This window comes from Limanda limanda, chromosome 20 (assembly GCF_963576545.1).
Source record: "Limanda limanda chromosome 20, fLimLim1.1, whole genome shotgun sequence".
In the NCBI taxonomy this organism is placed as follows: Eukaryota; Metazoa; Chordata; class Actinopteri; order Pleuronectiformes; family Pleuronectidae; genus Limanda; species Limanda limanda.
This window is the reverse complement of record NC_083655.1, coordinates 5691261-5706577: the sequence shown is the minus strand read 5'-3', so window position 1 is coordinate 5706577 and position 15317 is coordinate 5691261. Positions and strand designations below refer to the sequence as shown.

At 43.3% G+C, this 15317-nt stretch overlaps 1 protein-coding gene across 1 annotated transcript; it reads left to right on the top strand.

Moving 5' to 3' along the window:
- Positions 1 to 1295: 1295 nt before the first annotated feature.
- On the top strand, positions 1296 to 14565 carry gyg1b (glycogenin 1b). The gene is made up of 7 exons (XM_061093733.1): positions 1296 to 1425; positions 4078 to 4213; positions 5321 to 5495; positions 7231 to 7393; positions 10988 to 11114; positions 12482 to 12698; positions 13734 to 14565. The coding sequence occupies exons 1-7, from the start codon at positions 1419 to 1421 to the stop codon at positions 13884 to 13886; spliced, it is 978 nt and encodes a 325-aa protein (XP_060949716.1). The 5' UTR covers positions 1296 to 1418; the 3' UTR covers positions 13887 to 14565.
- Positions 14566 to 15317: the final 752 nt, after the last annotated feature.

The window sequence follows — 15317 nt, the reverse complement described above, 5'->3', positions numbered from 1 at the left end:
GAAACAGTCGCTGCTGACACAGGGCCAGAGGGGGAGGTTCACCCCGGACAGGTCGCCAGCCAATCACAGGAGTCAGGACCAACAGGGACAAACAACCATTCATGCTCACTCTCACACCTACAGTCAATTTAGAGTCTCTGCTTAACCTCACCTCAGTCTGCATGTCTCTGGGCTGTGGGAGGGAGCTGGGGAAAGCCCACACAGAAAGGCCTCAGCCAAGGATTCGAACTTGGAAACTTTTTGATGTAAGGCCTTTAAAAGTTTAAAATCTAAAATACATACTGTAGGGCTCAGTTTGTCCTCTCTGCATTAGACCAGGGTCCAAAAGCAACGCTACACTACTTGAGCTAAGAATTTATACAAGAGCTCTACTGAGGCCACTAAAAATACACCCCTGTTGTGTAAGACAGCCAGTGGCTCCCACACTGCCCTGCTGGTCGGTCTGTGCACCACAAGATGGCGCCAAAGTGCAAGATTTAAATTATGGAACATCTTGTTCCTGATGTCAGCTGCTCATTGGAGCATCATAGAATATAACAGGATAGAATAGAACGCATTTCTTGTAATTGCACATCTGTTCAATGAAATTCAGCATATTCTTCCCTCATTGTTACACACAATGTACATAAAACACGCAACAGAATCAGAATGCATCGCATATTAAAGCTACAATAAAAGAAATGGATGGAAACAGGAATGGATACAAACAATAACTGCTCACATACATATATGAGGAAAAGTACTTTGTGTAGTTCAATGAACAGTATTTTGAAATGAGACAAAGATATTGCACAGTATTTTTGCCAAAGAACCCAAAGAAGAATGACATGAATGACATGAATGACTTGGCATCATCATCATCATCATCCTCCTCCTCCTCATCATCATCATCATCATCCCTGTATTACATCTTGAGTGAACCTGTCACCAGGCAGGGCAGCTGCATGGCAGATGTTTAAAGGTCAGGGCTGCAGGGTGAGGTCCTGGGATTGTTGAAATCACGTCCGACTCAACCTTTAATCTATATTATTTTTTTCCCACTTGTAAACAACACATAACTATACAAAAATAATTATAAAAAGGCTAATTTTGCCGACGTATCTATGGTATACTTGTGAATAGTCGAACTCCCTGAACTGGTGGAGGGGGCGTGTCTGCGTGGTTGTGTGTGTGTGTGTGTGTGTGTCTGCGTGTGTGTGTGTGTGTGTGTGTGTGTGTGTGTGTGTGTGCAGCCTCACGCCAGGGGCAGGTGGGTGTGAGGACCTGGTCATGTGACTCTCTTGCTGTCACCCTGGTATAAATCTCCTCGCTGGAGCAGCTCCGCTCTTCTCGCTTCTCTCCACGCCGAGCCGCCGCCTCCTGCCCGGGCTACAACAGTAGCTTCCACTCCTTCCTCCTCCTCTTCTTCTTCTGCAGTCATGGCTGGTACGTAACACTGGAAACATTGTAACATTGCGACAGTTTCTTTTGGAACGTGTCGAACCGTCCCACTCTTCAAAGAGGAGCTAACGTGTTGTCTGTGAAGCTTTGGGAAAGTCTCTAGAACTTTCGTAGCGTTACATTATCAATAGGAGGTCAATATTGTGAAAAGGGTGGTTGCAGCCGGTTGCTCTGACTCAACGTTTGTGTGTTTGTGTGTGTGTGTGAGTGTGTGTGTTGGGTAACAGTGTGTACAGCAGCAGCCTCCTCTGGTTCACAGAGACTCAGACTCTGTACATTCTGTCTCCATCTGAGTTCTCCTCTCTGTCTCATTCACCACACAACCTGAAGTCATGAAGGTGTCAGCCATGTCTGAAATGTGTTGACCACGTATGAGAAATCCCACTGGAACTTGTCCTTTCACCTCCACTTCGTCTTTTTGTTCAGACTTTTGTCACATGAGCCATGTCTACCTGTGACTCTGGATTTGACCTTATAGTTGGAGAACCTACTGAATGTCATGATTCTCCATTACTCAACTCCCACTTGGGGTTTAATCTCACAGGGAATTGTCCCCTCAAGTCAAAATGGAAGGGGGTGTCGTGGCAAGTTCTACAATCCCACTCTACCAACAAGGAACAAGACACAATTCTCCTAATGTGTAGAGCATGGTGCATACAACAAAGTGTAGTTTGTAATATGCACACTGATGGGAAGCAGTTCTTTGTTTTGGCCCATCCCTCCCACTCTGGTTGGAGTTGTTACAAAGTCAAAGGTCAGGATCTTCTGATAAGATCCAGGGAACAATGCCTTAGTTAAAGCCATCAGGCCAAGATTCACTCAGTGGTACAGGAAACAGCTGGATCAAGGTCACAGTGTATGAGATTCAATCAGGATCAATCAAAGGGGAAATTAACATGATCTTATTGTGGTCAAAGTGTGACATTTCCCTCACAGGGGACATGTGCAGCCTGTACTCAACTCCCCGAGCCTGGGGCTGTGGGTGAAGGGATTCGTCCTCTGTCTTTAAAGCAACACTGTGTGACTTTTTGACTTTAAAATGGCCGCTTCAAGTTTAGTTTGATGGTTCACAAACTTTGAATAGTTAGAATGGTGTTGCTTTGATTCCCACTCCTCACCCTTAATGTCTGCTCCTGTTAGTGTGAAGGGAGGGGGGGGTGCGATCTGCTGCAAGAAGTGTGTGGGCTCATTTGTACTTGGCGTTAGAGGCGTCGACACAAGAAAGAGTTTTCTGTCCGTACTCTGCGTTCAATTTGTCCGCATTTGTTCACGTCTTGTGTAAGGTTACGGATACAGAGGAAACGGAGCAGTACCACAAGAAACAGTGGGGGGCAGTGTAGCCAATAGTTCAAACAGTCAGAGGACACGAGGAAGAAATGTCCACAATGGTGGAACTTTTTGAGGAGAGACTTTGCAAGTTGAAACTTGCAGGGAAAACCCGTCTCTTTTGCCGCTTTCTTATAAGAAACATTACAACCTCTAGACTCTGCGCTGCCCTCTTGTGGATGTCCGGCTTAACAACCACGCCAAAGTAAAGGGCATGTGGAGGTTCATGTATGTGGGCAGAGACGGTTACTCTCTTTGGAACAGACCTGAAGCGTAAATTAGCCATTTAACTGACATGAAAACCTCTTAATCGCTCGGACAGGACCGATCTAATCCCCAGGTGTGGCTGCAGATGGCGCTGTTGGTCAGTAACAGTCTCTCAGTGTTTCTTGGAAGTAATTCTTGTGTTTCATGCAGGAATACCACACCACAGGTTGTACCAATGGAAGAAGGGGGCGTGAGGGAGAGTAGGTGTGGCAGCAGTGAGAGGGAACATGTTCTCCTTGGCTCAAATTTACAGAAATATCGAGCCCTTGAACATTTTGTACTTTATACTTGTGGTGTAGTTTATTTGTCCACACTGATGTCCTCATTGAGTTTAAATGTCCTCTCACAGGCGAGTCCTTGTTCAGAGCCGGGACCTGGCAGGTAGCTGACAGGTTTCCCCTCCTGCCGAGTACAGAGCAGGCACCACACTGCAAATAAAATCCACTTTAATGAGACATTAAGTCTGGTTCACAGTACTTAACTATTTCTTGTCTTGGAGCAAGTGAGAAATCCTCTCGTGAGGCCAAACCTTATCGCTTGTAGAAATAAAAGGTTTTTTTAAAGTCTAGCAGTTAAAGTGACTGTTGTCTTTAAGCACGTGAATTGATTGGATCATTAAGTTGCCCGATTGTTTCAACTGCACAAGATCCACGCAGAGCTATTTACATTGTTGACTAAAGAGGAGAAAAAGGGATTGCTGCTTTGGGCTGATTTGATTGTTTATGCTTCTTAATCCTGCAGATGTCATTTGTCCCTATATGCCTGATCGGACCTCCGAAATAAAAAAAATTCGGGAGGTCTTAGTTATTTTAACGTAAATAAGCTTGTGGGGTTTTTTTTGGCTTTTGCAAAGAACGTGGAATCTTTCATGTTCTGTTATTCTCTACTCAAATGCTTCCCCTTATCTGCAGTTATGGGAAGTGGAGGTTATTCAATTTGACATTAGGATCCTGTAGAAACTCTGTATACTAAAACGCAAAAGTGTGCAAGATTAGATTAGATTCACTCCTGCTAAACTTCTCTCCTGCTACTTTCCCTTTGCAGACCAGGCGTTTGTGACGTTGGCTACCAATGACAACTACTCTCGGGGAGCCATGGTTCTGGGCAAGTCCCTGCGCAACCACAACACAACCAAGAAGCTGGTGGCACTCATTGGTAAACAAGTGTCCCAGCAGTGCCAGTAAGTAACCTAACCTCCCACCAGAGGCATCATTGAACATTTACCTTTACAAATATGTTTATTGAGCTTTTTATATATTGACATGACAACAATAAAACAACACTCAGTACAACATTGGTCTAGACAGTCTATACATACTTACAACTCACATTCACCCAATCAGTGCAGTGACAAAAGATAAAGATAAAGAGCCTAAGGCTAGCCAAGGACAACATGAAGCCACTGTAGAGCTGGAAAAGTGAAGATATGGAGTCCAAATGTTCATAAACTGTCCCTCTGAAGAGTGAAGCAGACAGGTCAGGTACTCAGGGGAAAACATTCCATAATTATCTTGTGCCAGTTCGATTTAGTGGGGGGGTTTGTCGCTTATCCAAGACAAAAAGATATTCTTCCTTGCTGCATATGTGAGGATATTATTCAGTCTGGCAGCGTTGGCATCCACAATAGTATCCTGACTGGTGTAACCCAGGATTAAGGAAAGAGGGTCCATGTGCAACACCACACCAAATATTTTTTCCAAATCTTGCAAAACACCCATCCAATATGCTTGTATTTTAGGACATGACCAGATACAATGAGTATAGGTGCCCAGTGAGATTTTACATTTTAAACATGCAGGTGAGAGTTGAGAGTTAATTTTATGTCTTTTGTTAGGAGAGATTTGTAAACAGTGCACAATCTTAAATTGCAGCAATCTGACACGGTTACACACAGATATTTTCTTTGTTTTAGTCCATATCTTAGTCCACTTATCCCCATCAATATCTTTACCAAGTTCACCTTGCCACTTCTGCATAACATTCTGTACATTTATCACATCAGTCTGGCTTAAGACATTGTAAAAACGAGTAATGGATTTCTTGGTTGGGCCAAGGAGGAGTAATTGTTCAACTGCAGATGTAGTGGCATCAATATTAAGAGTAGTTCCCCTGTTTATGAAGTCCCGGATCTGCAGGTATTTGTAAAAGTCATGCCTGGGAAGATTATACTTTTTTTGAAGATGTGCAAATGACATCATTGAACATTTCTGAACCACACATGCGGCGCCCCCCCCCCCGACATGTTTTCCAGCTGCGCTCGTTCATTCCAAATGTTGTGAATCCTCAGGTCGGTGCTGAAGAGGATCTACGACGAGGTGAGGCTGGTGGACGTGCTGGAAAGCGGCGACACGGCTCACCTGGCCATGATGAAGAGGCCGGACCTGGGCGTCACCTTCACCAAACTCCACTGCTGGACCCTCACACATTACTCCAAATGTGTTTTCATGGACGCAGACACACTGGTGAGTAGGGACGGGAATCGGCAGGGACCTCCCGATACGATACTATCACGATACTTAGGTGGCGATACGATATGTATTGCGATTTCTGTGGGTATTGCGATTCGATATTACGATTTCCTGGGATTTCTTTTGGTTATTTTTTTTTTTTAAATACTGGACCATGGAAAACTGTTGAATCATTCCTTCAAATACAACACAGTCAAATTCACTTAGAGCTTTACAAGTTTTATTTCAAATATTAACATTAACTTAATGACTGCCGGGCAGCCAATAGAGAAAATAAATAAAAATGTTCCCTATTATTGTATAGCCCAGGGGTGTCCAAACTATGGCCCGCGGGCCAACTGCGGCCCGCCATCCATTTTTAATTGGCCCGCATCAATGTCTAAAAATATAATTTATAAAAAAAAAAAAAAAAAGTTTTTTTTTTTTTTTTTTATAAAACTCAAAATTTAGTGGCGCTCAAATAGCACTTACTTAAAGCACTTTGTTTTGCTTTATGGGGCCAGGCTTCTTCGACAGGGGAGAGGCCGGTGCATGCTTCTGCGTTTTCAGAGACACGCAAGAAGGGGCACACAAGCACGCAAGAGCCCTTGCGTGCTTGCGTGCCCCTTCTTTCGTGCTTGCGTGCATTCACCAATTTTTGTAACTATAAGCAGCCCGCAAGCCTCACGCAGCCCGCAAGGCTGTGATTGGTCCACTTACTACATCCTTTGCAGAGTCATATTTCCGGTTTCATGCCCCATAATACCAGCAGAAACCAAGGAAGATTTAGAAGAACGGTTATGGACCAAATGGAAGAGCACTTGGCAGAAGAGATCTGAAAGTATGACCACTTGTATAAACCGTCACTGACTAAATACAAGGACACGCAGATGACTTGCAATTCCTGGAAGGAGATCTCGGCTAACGTCGGTTTGCAGGTCAATGAGTGTACAAAGCTGTGTAGAAAGATCAGATCGACAAAGACTGCCACACACAAAGAAGGTGTCTCTAAGGTTGTCTTCGACAAAAAACGTTACTCCACCTAGTGGTCTGGCGGTGAATTGCTTTGCTGACTTGCTAGCTGTCCCTCAGAACGCCACGCCCCCCCCGCCCCCCCGCCCTGAGCGACGCGACTGTCAACAGTCCACTCGCGGGCAGGGGGGCGTGGCGGCGCGAGTGGCCCAGTCCTTGGTATTTTTTTCTGTATGTGGCCCTCGGGACAAAAACTTTGGACACCCCTGGTATAGCCCCTGTCAACTGCACACAAACTGACAGATTAAGAAATGTATGCCACTTAGGCTACTTTTAAACAATAAATAAAAGGTAAATTAAATAGAATGAATAAAAGTTTACTTAAAATATAAACTTTGAAATAAACAAAAAGTAGGCTATTGTTGTTTGTTTGTAGCCTATGCAAAGCTAGTGCTTGGGTATGTTTAGATTATTGTGCAAAAACAAGAGCTGGTCAACATGCTCTGGGGTGATGTTGCTCCCCCAATATATCCCCCCGGTATAAACCAATAAATATGTTTTAAAAAAAAAAATTCGATTTGGGAGGCACCATATCGATTTAAAATCGTCATTCACAAGAATCGCGATTTGTAACTGAATCGATTTTTTTCCCCCCATCCCTACTGGTGAGATGAAGTTAGGATTTGTCCTCAACACTCCAAGATGCTGTATATAATTGTTCTACTCGAACCAGACTTGTGTGTAACGAAGATTGTTTTTATTTGTTTCTGCGTCCCAGGTGCTTTCAAATATAGATGAACTGTTTGACAGAGAAGAACTGTCGGCTGCTCCGGACCCCGGATGGCCCGACTGCTTTAACTCCGGTGTGTTCGTCTTTTGTCCTTCGATGGAGACTCACGGCAAACTGCTTCAGTACTGTTCAGAACACGGCAGCTTTGACGGTAAGCCAGGAGGGACCAACTTCTCACAATCTTTTGTTTCAGTCAATCTAAAGACGATTCACCAAATTAGTTTCTTTTCACGAAAAATGTACAAAGTTATTTTCCCAGCCCAACAGGCCTCCGCAGCGGTGACAGCCAGACGCATTACGTTCTCAGGTTGTCCGTCTGTCAGCAGAGGAATACATCTACAAGCTGCTAACTCTAGTGTGGGTCAGGGCTGGAACTTTTTCCAACAAACTAGTTTGAAAGATTTGACATTAAAAGCCTTTTGGTTCACACGTGCTCGCACACAGTCAGATGAGGTTGGACACGGAAATCTCAGAAACCAACATCGATAAATCCTAAACTTCTCCTTTTAGTTCACAAACGTATTAGTTGTTCTTACGTGCTGGTATTAGATAAGATTAGTGTCCTTTACAAGTTTCCCTCAAAGACATTTCACGTCATCACAGAATGTATTACAGGAAAGAATTTAATGTCATGGGTTTGTGGTTTACCGCTCAGCTGAGTTTGGATGTCACTGGTCTTTTTTCAGTCGTACTTAAACATTTTGGCTTTGAACTGTTTGGGTCTCGGTACCGTGATGTTATACTGAGCGTGTTTATCTTTCGCTGTAAGTAAAGTCTTTGTTGAGCCCGGTGCGCGGACACAAGGTCCTCCTGTCACACACCGTCTGGCCGAGTTATTCTCAGGGGCTCACTGGGGTGGGGTGGGTGAAGTGGGGGTTAAATTTGAGAGGGCCTGATTTGCCCTGAGCGCTGGTTGACATTCAGCAGCTCCTCTTGGTGAGGCACGCTGCGACTGTAACTGACTCGTGGTCGTTGTTCTGCCTCCATGTCAGGTCTGGTCCCTGCTGAGCGGCTCCTGTTCAGACCAGTGGCTGAAAAGATCATTGCCTCCACATTTCTCAAGGGCACTCGGTTCTTTCTCTGCAGGTGGACTGACTGTTGCTTTTGAGGAAAAACATTACATAAAAACTTGTCGGCCATTGGCATTTGAAAGAAAACTAGAATGGCTCTATTGTAGAGTGCCGACCTCCGCCAAGGCCCAACAGTCCCCTTATGAAATCACATTTAAATTCACTAGATCCATATTTGTATTTGGGTCTGCACCAGGTTGCTCACACTCAGTTCCCTGAACAAGATCCACGATTTATCTGCTTTTTAAGTCCGATATCCTGTGATGTTTCTTTTTCTAAAGTCTAAGCTAAGTCTAGCACATGTCAGCGTAAACAGGCAAAAAAAACTTTTTCTTGTATTTTATTCAATCAATTTCCCAATCTGAGATCCAAACTTACAGCGAGGGACACAGCGACATCCTGAAAACACCAGAATTTGGACAGATATTCAGGAAAATATCAAACATGTTGAATCAGAATGTTAAAGAAAGTGAGAAAAAAATCCTGGATCTGATCTGGATCCGCACCAAAATTGAATGGGTTCTTCTCAAACCCATATCACATCCTTCCACCAAGAGACAGAGTTTTTTACCTCTGCTCCTGGCAGAGGTAAAAATCCTTGCACTGCCATGACATGCATTCATAACCTTTTTGAACCAGCTCAAGTGTACAGTTGCACAAGGCTCCGAATGACCTACATGTATCTTTGATCATCTGAAAACCAGCCTTGAATCTGCTTGGATATCTGGCATGCGAGTTTCCTCGGGTTGTTTCGACCTCATAAATCCCACAAAAGGAAGCAGCTGCAGAACAAACAAAAAGAAACTTCTAGTAAAAGCTTGAAAAAAAAAAAAATCGGGGGCTTGTCCTTTTAAAAAAAAAAAAAAAAAATGACAAGCTGCGTTCCCCTTGCGTTGCTGTGAGAGAGATTCCATCCGGGGGAGAATTGGAAAAACCAATTAGTTTGCTGACGAGCAGCCAAACGCTTTCAAGCTCCGACTCCTGTCTGCACCAAGCGTTTGTTGGCAGGAGCTTCTCCGTCACAGACAAGACGCTATTGTCTTAACTATTGCAGGAAACACTTGGTTTATCACAACTTTTTATAACATCTTTTTGTTTATTTCTTTATATTGAATATTCCAGTGTGACGCCGGCTTCTGTAAGCCTGATGGTATTCTAATGAGTAGAGCTGTCTTATTTATAGCCAGGGACGGGGTTTTTTCCTACACGCTGGAGCATGAGTTGCTTTGACCTTTAGCATTTCAGTCCCGCTCTGCTATAAGGAAAACATGATGTACACATGCGCCTCACTCTCTCTGCTTGCATGTCATGGAGGAAACTGAAAAATATTGAAAGACGATCTGTGCTTCCTCTGTTGTCCGCTGCCAAAGCATGCTGGCAGAGTCCGGAGCACATTCTTGCCGAGCTCTGCTCATCCCCTCAAAATGAAAAATACTCGGTTCCATATGAAGTTTAGAAATACCCCGGTGGAGGTTGCGGGTTTTCGGCCATGTGTGTTATTTTAAACTGCAGCAGTCTGTGGGTTTCCAGGCACAGTGCAGTCCTGTGCTCGTAGGGATCTACACGTGAAAGGTCTATTAATGGCTGAAATCTCAGCTTGTGCCTGTGACAGTCCGAAGACTTACTGTATGGTTAGTGTGTGAAGCCATTCATGAGGAATGAGGTTGTGGTTAATTAGCTTGCGTCAGGTTTTCGGACTTCATGTCCTGGTCGGTCAGCTGCGGATCTGATGATGTAACAGATGCTCGCTGGAAGAGAAAAAAGGTTCAGCTCTGTTTACTGGAAGTCTCACCGAGCTGCTCCACAGCAAACGTCTCCCTGCACCCAGAACTCTTCTGAGTTTACGTAATCCAGTCCCATGACGAGACCCGGCCCACTTCTACACCAGTCAGACTGAACTGAGTGGTGCATCCCTCCAATCAGGTCTCAAATACTGGAAACAACTCAAGTGCAAACTTTTTAAAACAAGCCAGAGGGCTGAACGATAATTCACATCAGCAGCACAAAGAGAGACGACATGTTTCAAATACTTGTGTCTAGTTGTGTTATTTAAACTTCACTTGTCACCAATGGGGCTGGATATCATGTGGAATGTGTCTGTACTGATACTGACATACCCAAGGAGAAGAACTCAAACTGAAGCAGTGACAGTAAATCAGAGAGCAGAACAGTTTCGAGCAGGAGCTATTTGAGAGAGGACTCAGCTTTTCCTGTTTCACCGAAGCCAACCAGTCAAACACTGAAAGCTAAGCATTGTCATCAGCAGCATTTTATCAGCCGAGTGTGATGTTTGCACCACCAGCGGTTTCTTATTGCATCTCCACACTAATAATACAAATCGTCTACAGATAAAAGCTCAACTAATGTCAAACTTCAGGTTTGTACGGATACCTGAAAAGGACCAAGTTATAAAACTAAAGTTATTAAGAGCATTTGTTGATATTTTGCTGCCAAGAAGGTCATGTGTTGATCCATTTTTATTTGATTGTAATGTAGATAACGTAAAAGGTACTGGACAGCTTATCACGAGACGAGGTAAAGAGATGCATTATGGGTCAGGGAAGAACCCATTTAATTTTGGGGCGGATCCAGGAATCACTTTCTCACTTTCATGGATCTTGATGATAAAGTGTCCTTATAGTTATTGTTTTTCCCCTCCACTCTCTGTGTTGCAGGCGGAGACCAGGGTGTTTTGAACGGCTTCTTCAACACCTGGTCAACAGCGGACATATCCAAGCACCTCCCCTTCATCTACAACCTCAGCAGCATAGCCATCTACACGTACCTTCCAGCCTTCAAACAGTAAGTGTCCGTCTGCCAAGGTCGTGCGTCTGACCGACGTTCACACAGACGTGGGTGCGATTTCGAAAGTTTTATTTTGGGGCGCTTCCACTTGCACAACACAGTTGTATTATTCTCCGGCAGACAGACCCCGGGCCAGGGCGTAAGCCGACACTCGATCACATGAACGCGTAGATGCATCGTGACGTGACATCGGGTTACGAGGGAGATGAGCGGTGAGATTCCAGCGGCTCTGCCCCAGAGTCTCCCAGCAGGCCGTCGACTCTGGGTTGGATTTCCACCCTGAGCTCCCAACAGCTGATACCAAACCCTAAAATAGAGCAGTTTATTTAAAGAGCTTTTATGTTCGCCTCTCAGACCCGTCATTGTGCATTGCGTCTTAAGCTCCCCCCTCCTCCTCCTCCTCCTGCCTCTCTGCGTATGAACTTCTCTCCCTGCTGAAACAATCCTCATCAACAGGCTCTTAAGTTTGGCATTTCCTGGCAAGCGAGTCAGAACGACATGATAATAAACATGTATTTAGTTGTTGGTGCTCAGAGGACAAGTTTATTTACGTACGCAAGCAGTAAAAAGATCCTTCGTATCTGTTGTCTAGTACCTCCGCAATAACAACAAAGTTTTCCTGCACTTGAGGTTATAATATGTAACAATTCTTCTTTTAATGTCTTAAAACATCGAGACATATACTATATAATGATAGACACACAGATAGGAGCACTACATCGCTGACAGATCCAGCAAAAACAATTTCAAATATTTTCAATATATGCAACTGTTCAGTTTACTAAGAGGTTAACTTAGTTTAACCTCAGTTGACAAGTCACCAGAGTTACTTTTACACACAACAACACACACACAGCTGTTTTCTTTGTTAATGAATATTAACCGTCACCGCCTATTCCAGAAAATCTCTGCACCTTAGCACTGTACATGCCCATTACTCTCTCACTGTATATATTATTTGTTTTATATTTTTTGTATTGTTTTATATATATTGTTGTTTAATTTCTGATTGTTATTTTTGTGCACCAACCACACCAAGGCAATTTCCTGTATGTGCAAATATAATTGGCAATTAAAAGAATTCTGATTCTGAAATATGACATTTATGGTCCAAACATGTATGAAACCACCAAACAGCATGTGTTTAGGGAACGATTCTGTGATTCTTCCATTATATTTTATTATTGTTCTGATAAAGTGACCCCTGGTGGCTGAAGTTGCAAATTATACGTAATGTATTGTAACCGAGTGCAAAATACAGGCCTCAGACAATCTCATGATTCTGAAACCTTGATTGAAGACCTGTTATTAAAATAAATCGGGATCTACATTTTAATCCTCATGTACTGTGCTACTCTCTCCAGATATGGTGGCAATGCCAAGGTGGTCCATTTTTTGGGGAAGACCAAACCGTGGAGTTACACATTTGACCCCAAAGCCAAAAAGATCACGGGGAGCGTGCACGAGGCCACAGCTCATCCCACCTTCCTCATGGACTGGTGGACCCTGTACTCCAGCGCCGTGGTGCCCATGCTGCAGGAGCAGTACGGAGACACGCCTTTCCAATCCGGATGTGTGGAGGTGAATAAACGCAGGTTTTACTGCTTCTGTGACACTTAAGTTACACTAGAAACATTATGATCAATCACCTTATTTGATATCTGATCTTTTTTTGCTAGATTTTCCATGTAATCTCCTGTGAGACAGACTGTAGATCAGTTACAAATACTTTTGAAACCAGCGTTTATCTCCAAACATTTCAAATGTGAGGAATTCGAAGCAGTTTGGTTTGTTACAGCAGCAGCTCCTCTGGTTCAGGAAGCCGGGGATCATGGGTAATATCCGCCGTTCAGTTCAGTTTAGGGAGTGGGTCAAGAGATCAGAGGGCTTTGATTCTTCTCTACATGAAAACCACTTCATCACTCAGACACAGAGCCCAACAGAGTGAGTCCCCATGTGTGGCTGCAGAGGGCGCTGTTGCTCAGTAAAAGTTTCTTGAAGAAACGTATTGACATTCTTAGCCAAGTGGAAACTCTGAACCAATCAAATTGCTTCTTTCGGTTTTCCTGTGTACCGTTACTTTTTACACGATACAACTTTATTGAACATCACCATTGATCAACATTTCTAGCTTGTTTAGCTCTAGAAGAAATGAAAGGATTGCTCTAAAATATATGTCTATAGAGTTGTTCAGTTTTCATATAATCACGTTGTCTCATGTGTTTTTCCCACCTTTTATTTATTTCACTTTTTAGCATTTTGCTCTGACTCTGGATGATATACCTATGTTCTGTCTACCTATTCATCTCAAAAAGTCCCAGTATTGTGACTTGCTCACTTTTGAGAGCGATCAGGTACGGAGAGATAGTGATGTATGCTTTTTGTAGCTTAGCGGTAAATAACGGTTTGTTGGCACCTGGTTAACGCTGCTGCTACTGTTCCTCCTAAAAGCCGAAGCTTCTGCGTGTGTTCGCCTGCAGCCATTAATGTACAAAAGCTACGAATGGCAAATTGAGTACTTAAAAAAAAAAAAAAAAAAGAAGCAATGATGGTGGTGTTCTGTGCAGTTTGTCTTTCGTTCCTTTTCCTGTATGACTTTTTTATATTTCTGCACAGGGAGGTGAAGACTTCTCCTCACTCGCAAAGGAACTGCAGCCCCAGATGTCCTCGGAGGAGCGCAAGGAGAAGTGGGAGCAAGGTCAGGCAGACTACATGGGAATGGACTCGTTTGACAATATCAAGAGGAAGCTGGACAGTTTTCTGAAATGAAGAGCGTGGAGATCAACACAGCACTTGCAGTTTAACACACCAACCACGTATTTGCAAAAAAAATATTGTAAAACCCGACACGTTTTTTTCCTTCCTGCCCGTTTCCCGACGAAGACGAGTCTCAATCTCTTCACCAGCAAAACCTTCAACGCCATTTAAGTATTACGAAGGGCTTTAATTATCTATGCAAGACTCCTTACTGAGTTGACCCTGTCGCAGGGATCGGTCGTGCTGCACTGGAAGGAAAATCTAAAAAAAATGATACTAACAATAACTCACTTTTTCTAGGTATTTTGATTAAAACTTTGTTTTTCTTTTTATCTGAGTGTCCTTTGTTACTGAAGGGAGATGACGACAATAAAGAGTTGAACTGGAACTCATGCATCTGTGTTACTGACTTACATGTACATTCTTCTTTCTTTCTTTTTTTACGACAGCCATCTAACATCCTCCGGTTTTAAATCGTAAACATGTTTACAGCGCTTCTTAAGGCCATAGTGTGGTCCTGTAGTCGCCATAGATACGCAGCAGATCCTCAGTGCCTTGGTGTCTCACGCTCTCTGCTGCATTCATCCTGTCTGTTCCTGACTTTTTAACTTTCTTTGAGTGTTACTTTGTCCAGGATGCCGACTGTACCATGGACACTTTACACCTGGAAACATTAAAAACATGAAAAGTTCTGGACTTGTTCAGGTGTTTTTTCTCCTGTTATCTGTAAGTACACTGGAGTGTGTTCGTTGATGCTTGTGCGTAGAATTAGGTTGAAATGAATTGCAAGTAGGGTTGCAAAGAGGCGGAAAGTTTCCGGAAACTTTCCATGAGAAGTTCAGATCAGGGAATTTTGGGAATTTTGAAAAAACAAAAACTACGCAAATTAAACGCTGAGCAATAAAAACTTCATTCAAAACTCTATTTTAAAGATTGATGGAATGCAGCACACGCTGCACGTTGAGTTTCAACCCTCCACTGTGCATTCTTCCATCACATGCACAGATAACTCCCAGCATCCTTCACTCTACAGCAGGGCTACTGAGGCCTGCTGTAGTGTGCAGGACTAGTCAGGTAAGTTTCAATGATATTACTGGGGAAAATATATTAGCATGCTGATTGAGGATTGTTCATCTGTTCATCTAGCCTATTTCCATTCATTTATCCATCAATTGTAAAATATGAGTACAGACGATTCCAATTGTTTGGCTAACTATTTATATCTCTGGCATTGCATTACTGTTTTTTTACAAACTTTTTCTCATCTTATTCTACAGAACAATGCCACGTGCACTATCTCATGTGTGGAGACATTTCACCCCATCCAATGTAGAAGGAAAGGCTGTGTACATTTGCAAATACTGTGCAAAGACCTATGTTAAGAATGACACAACGATGCAGAAGCGTATAGTCAAGTGCCCAAAGTTTCCTCAGGGCTCAAAT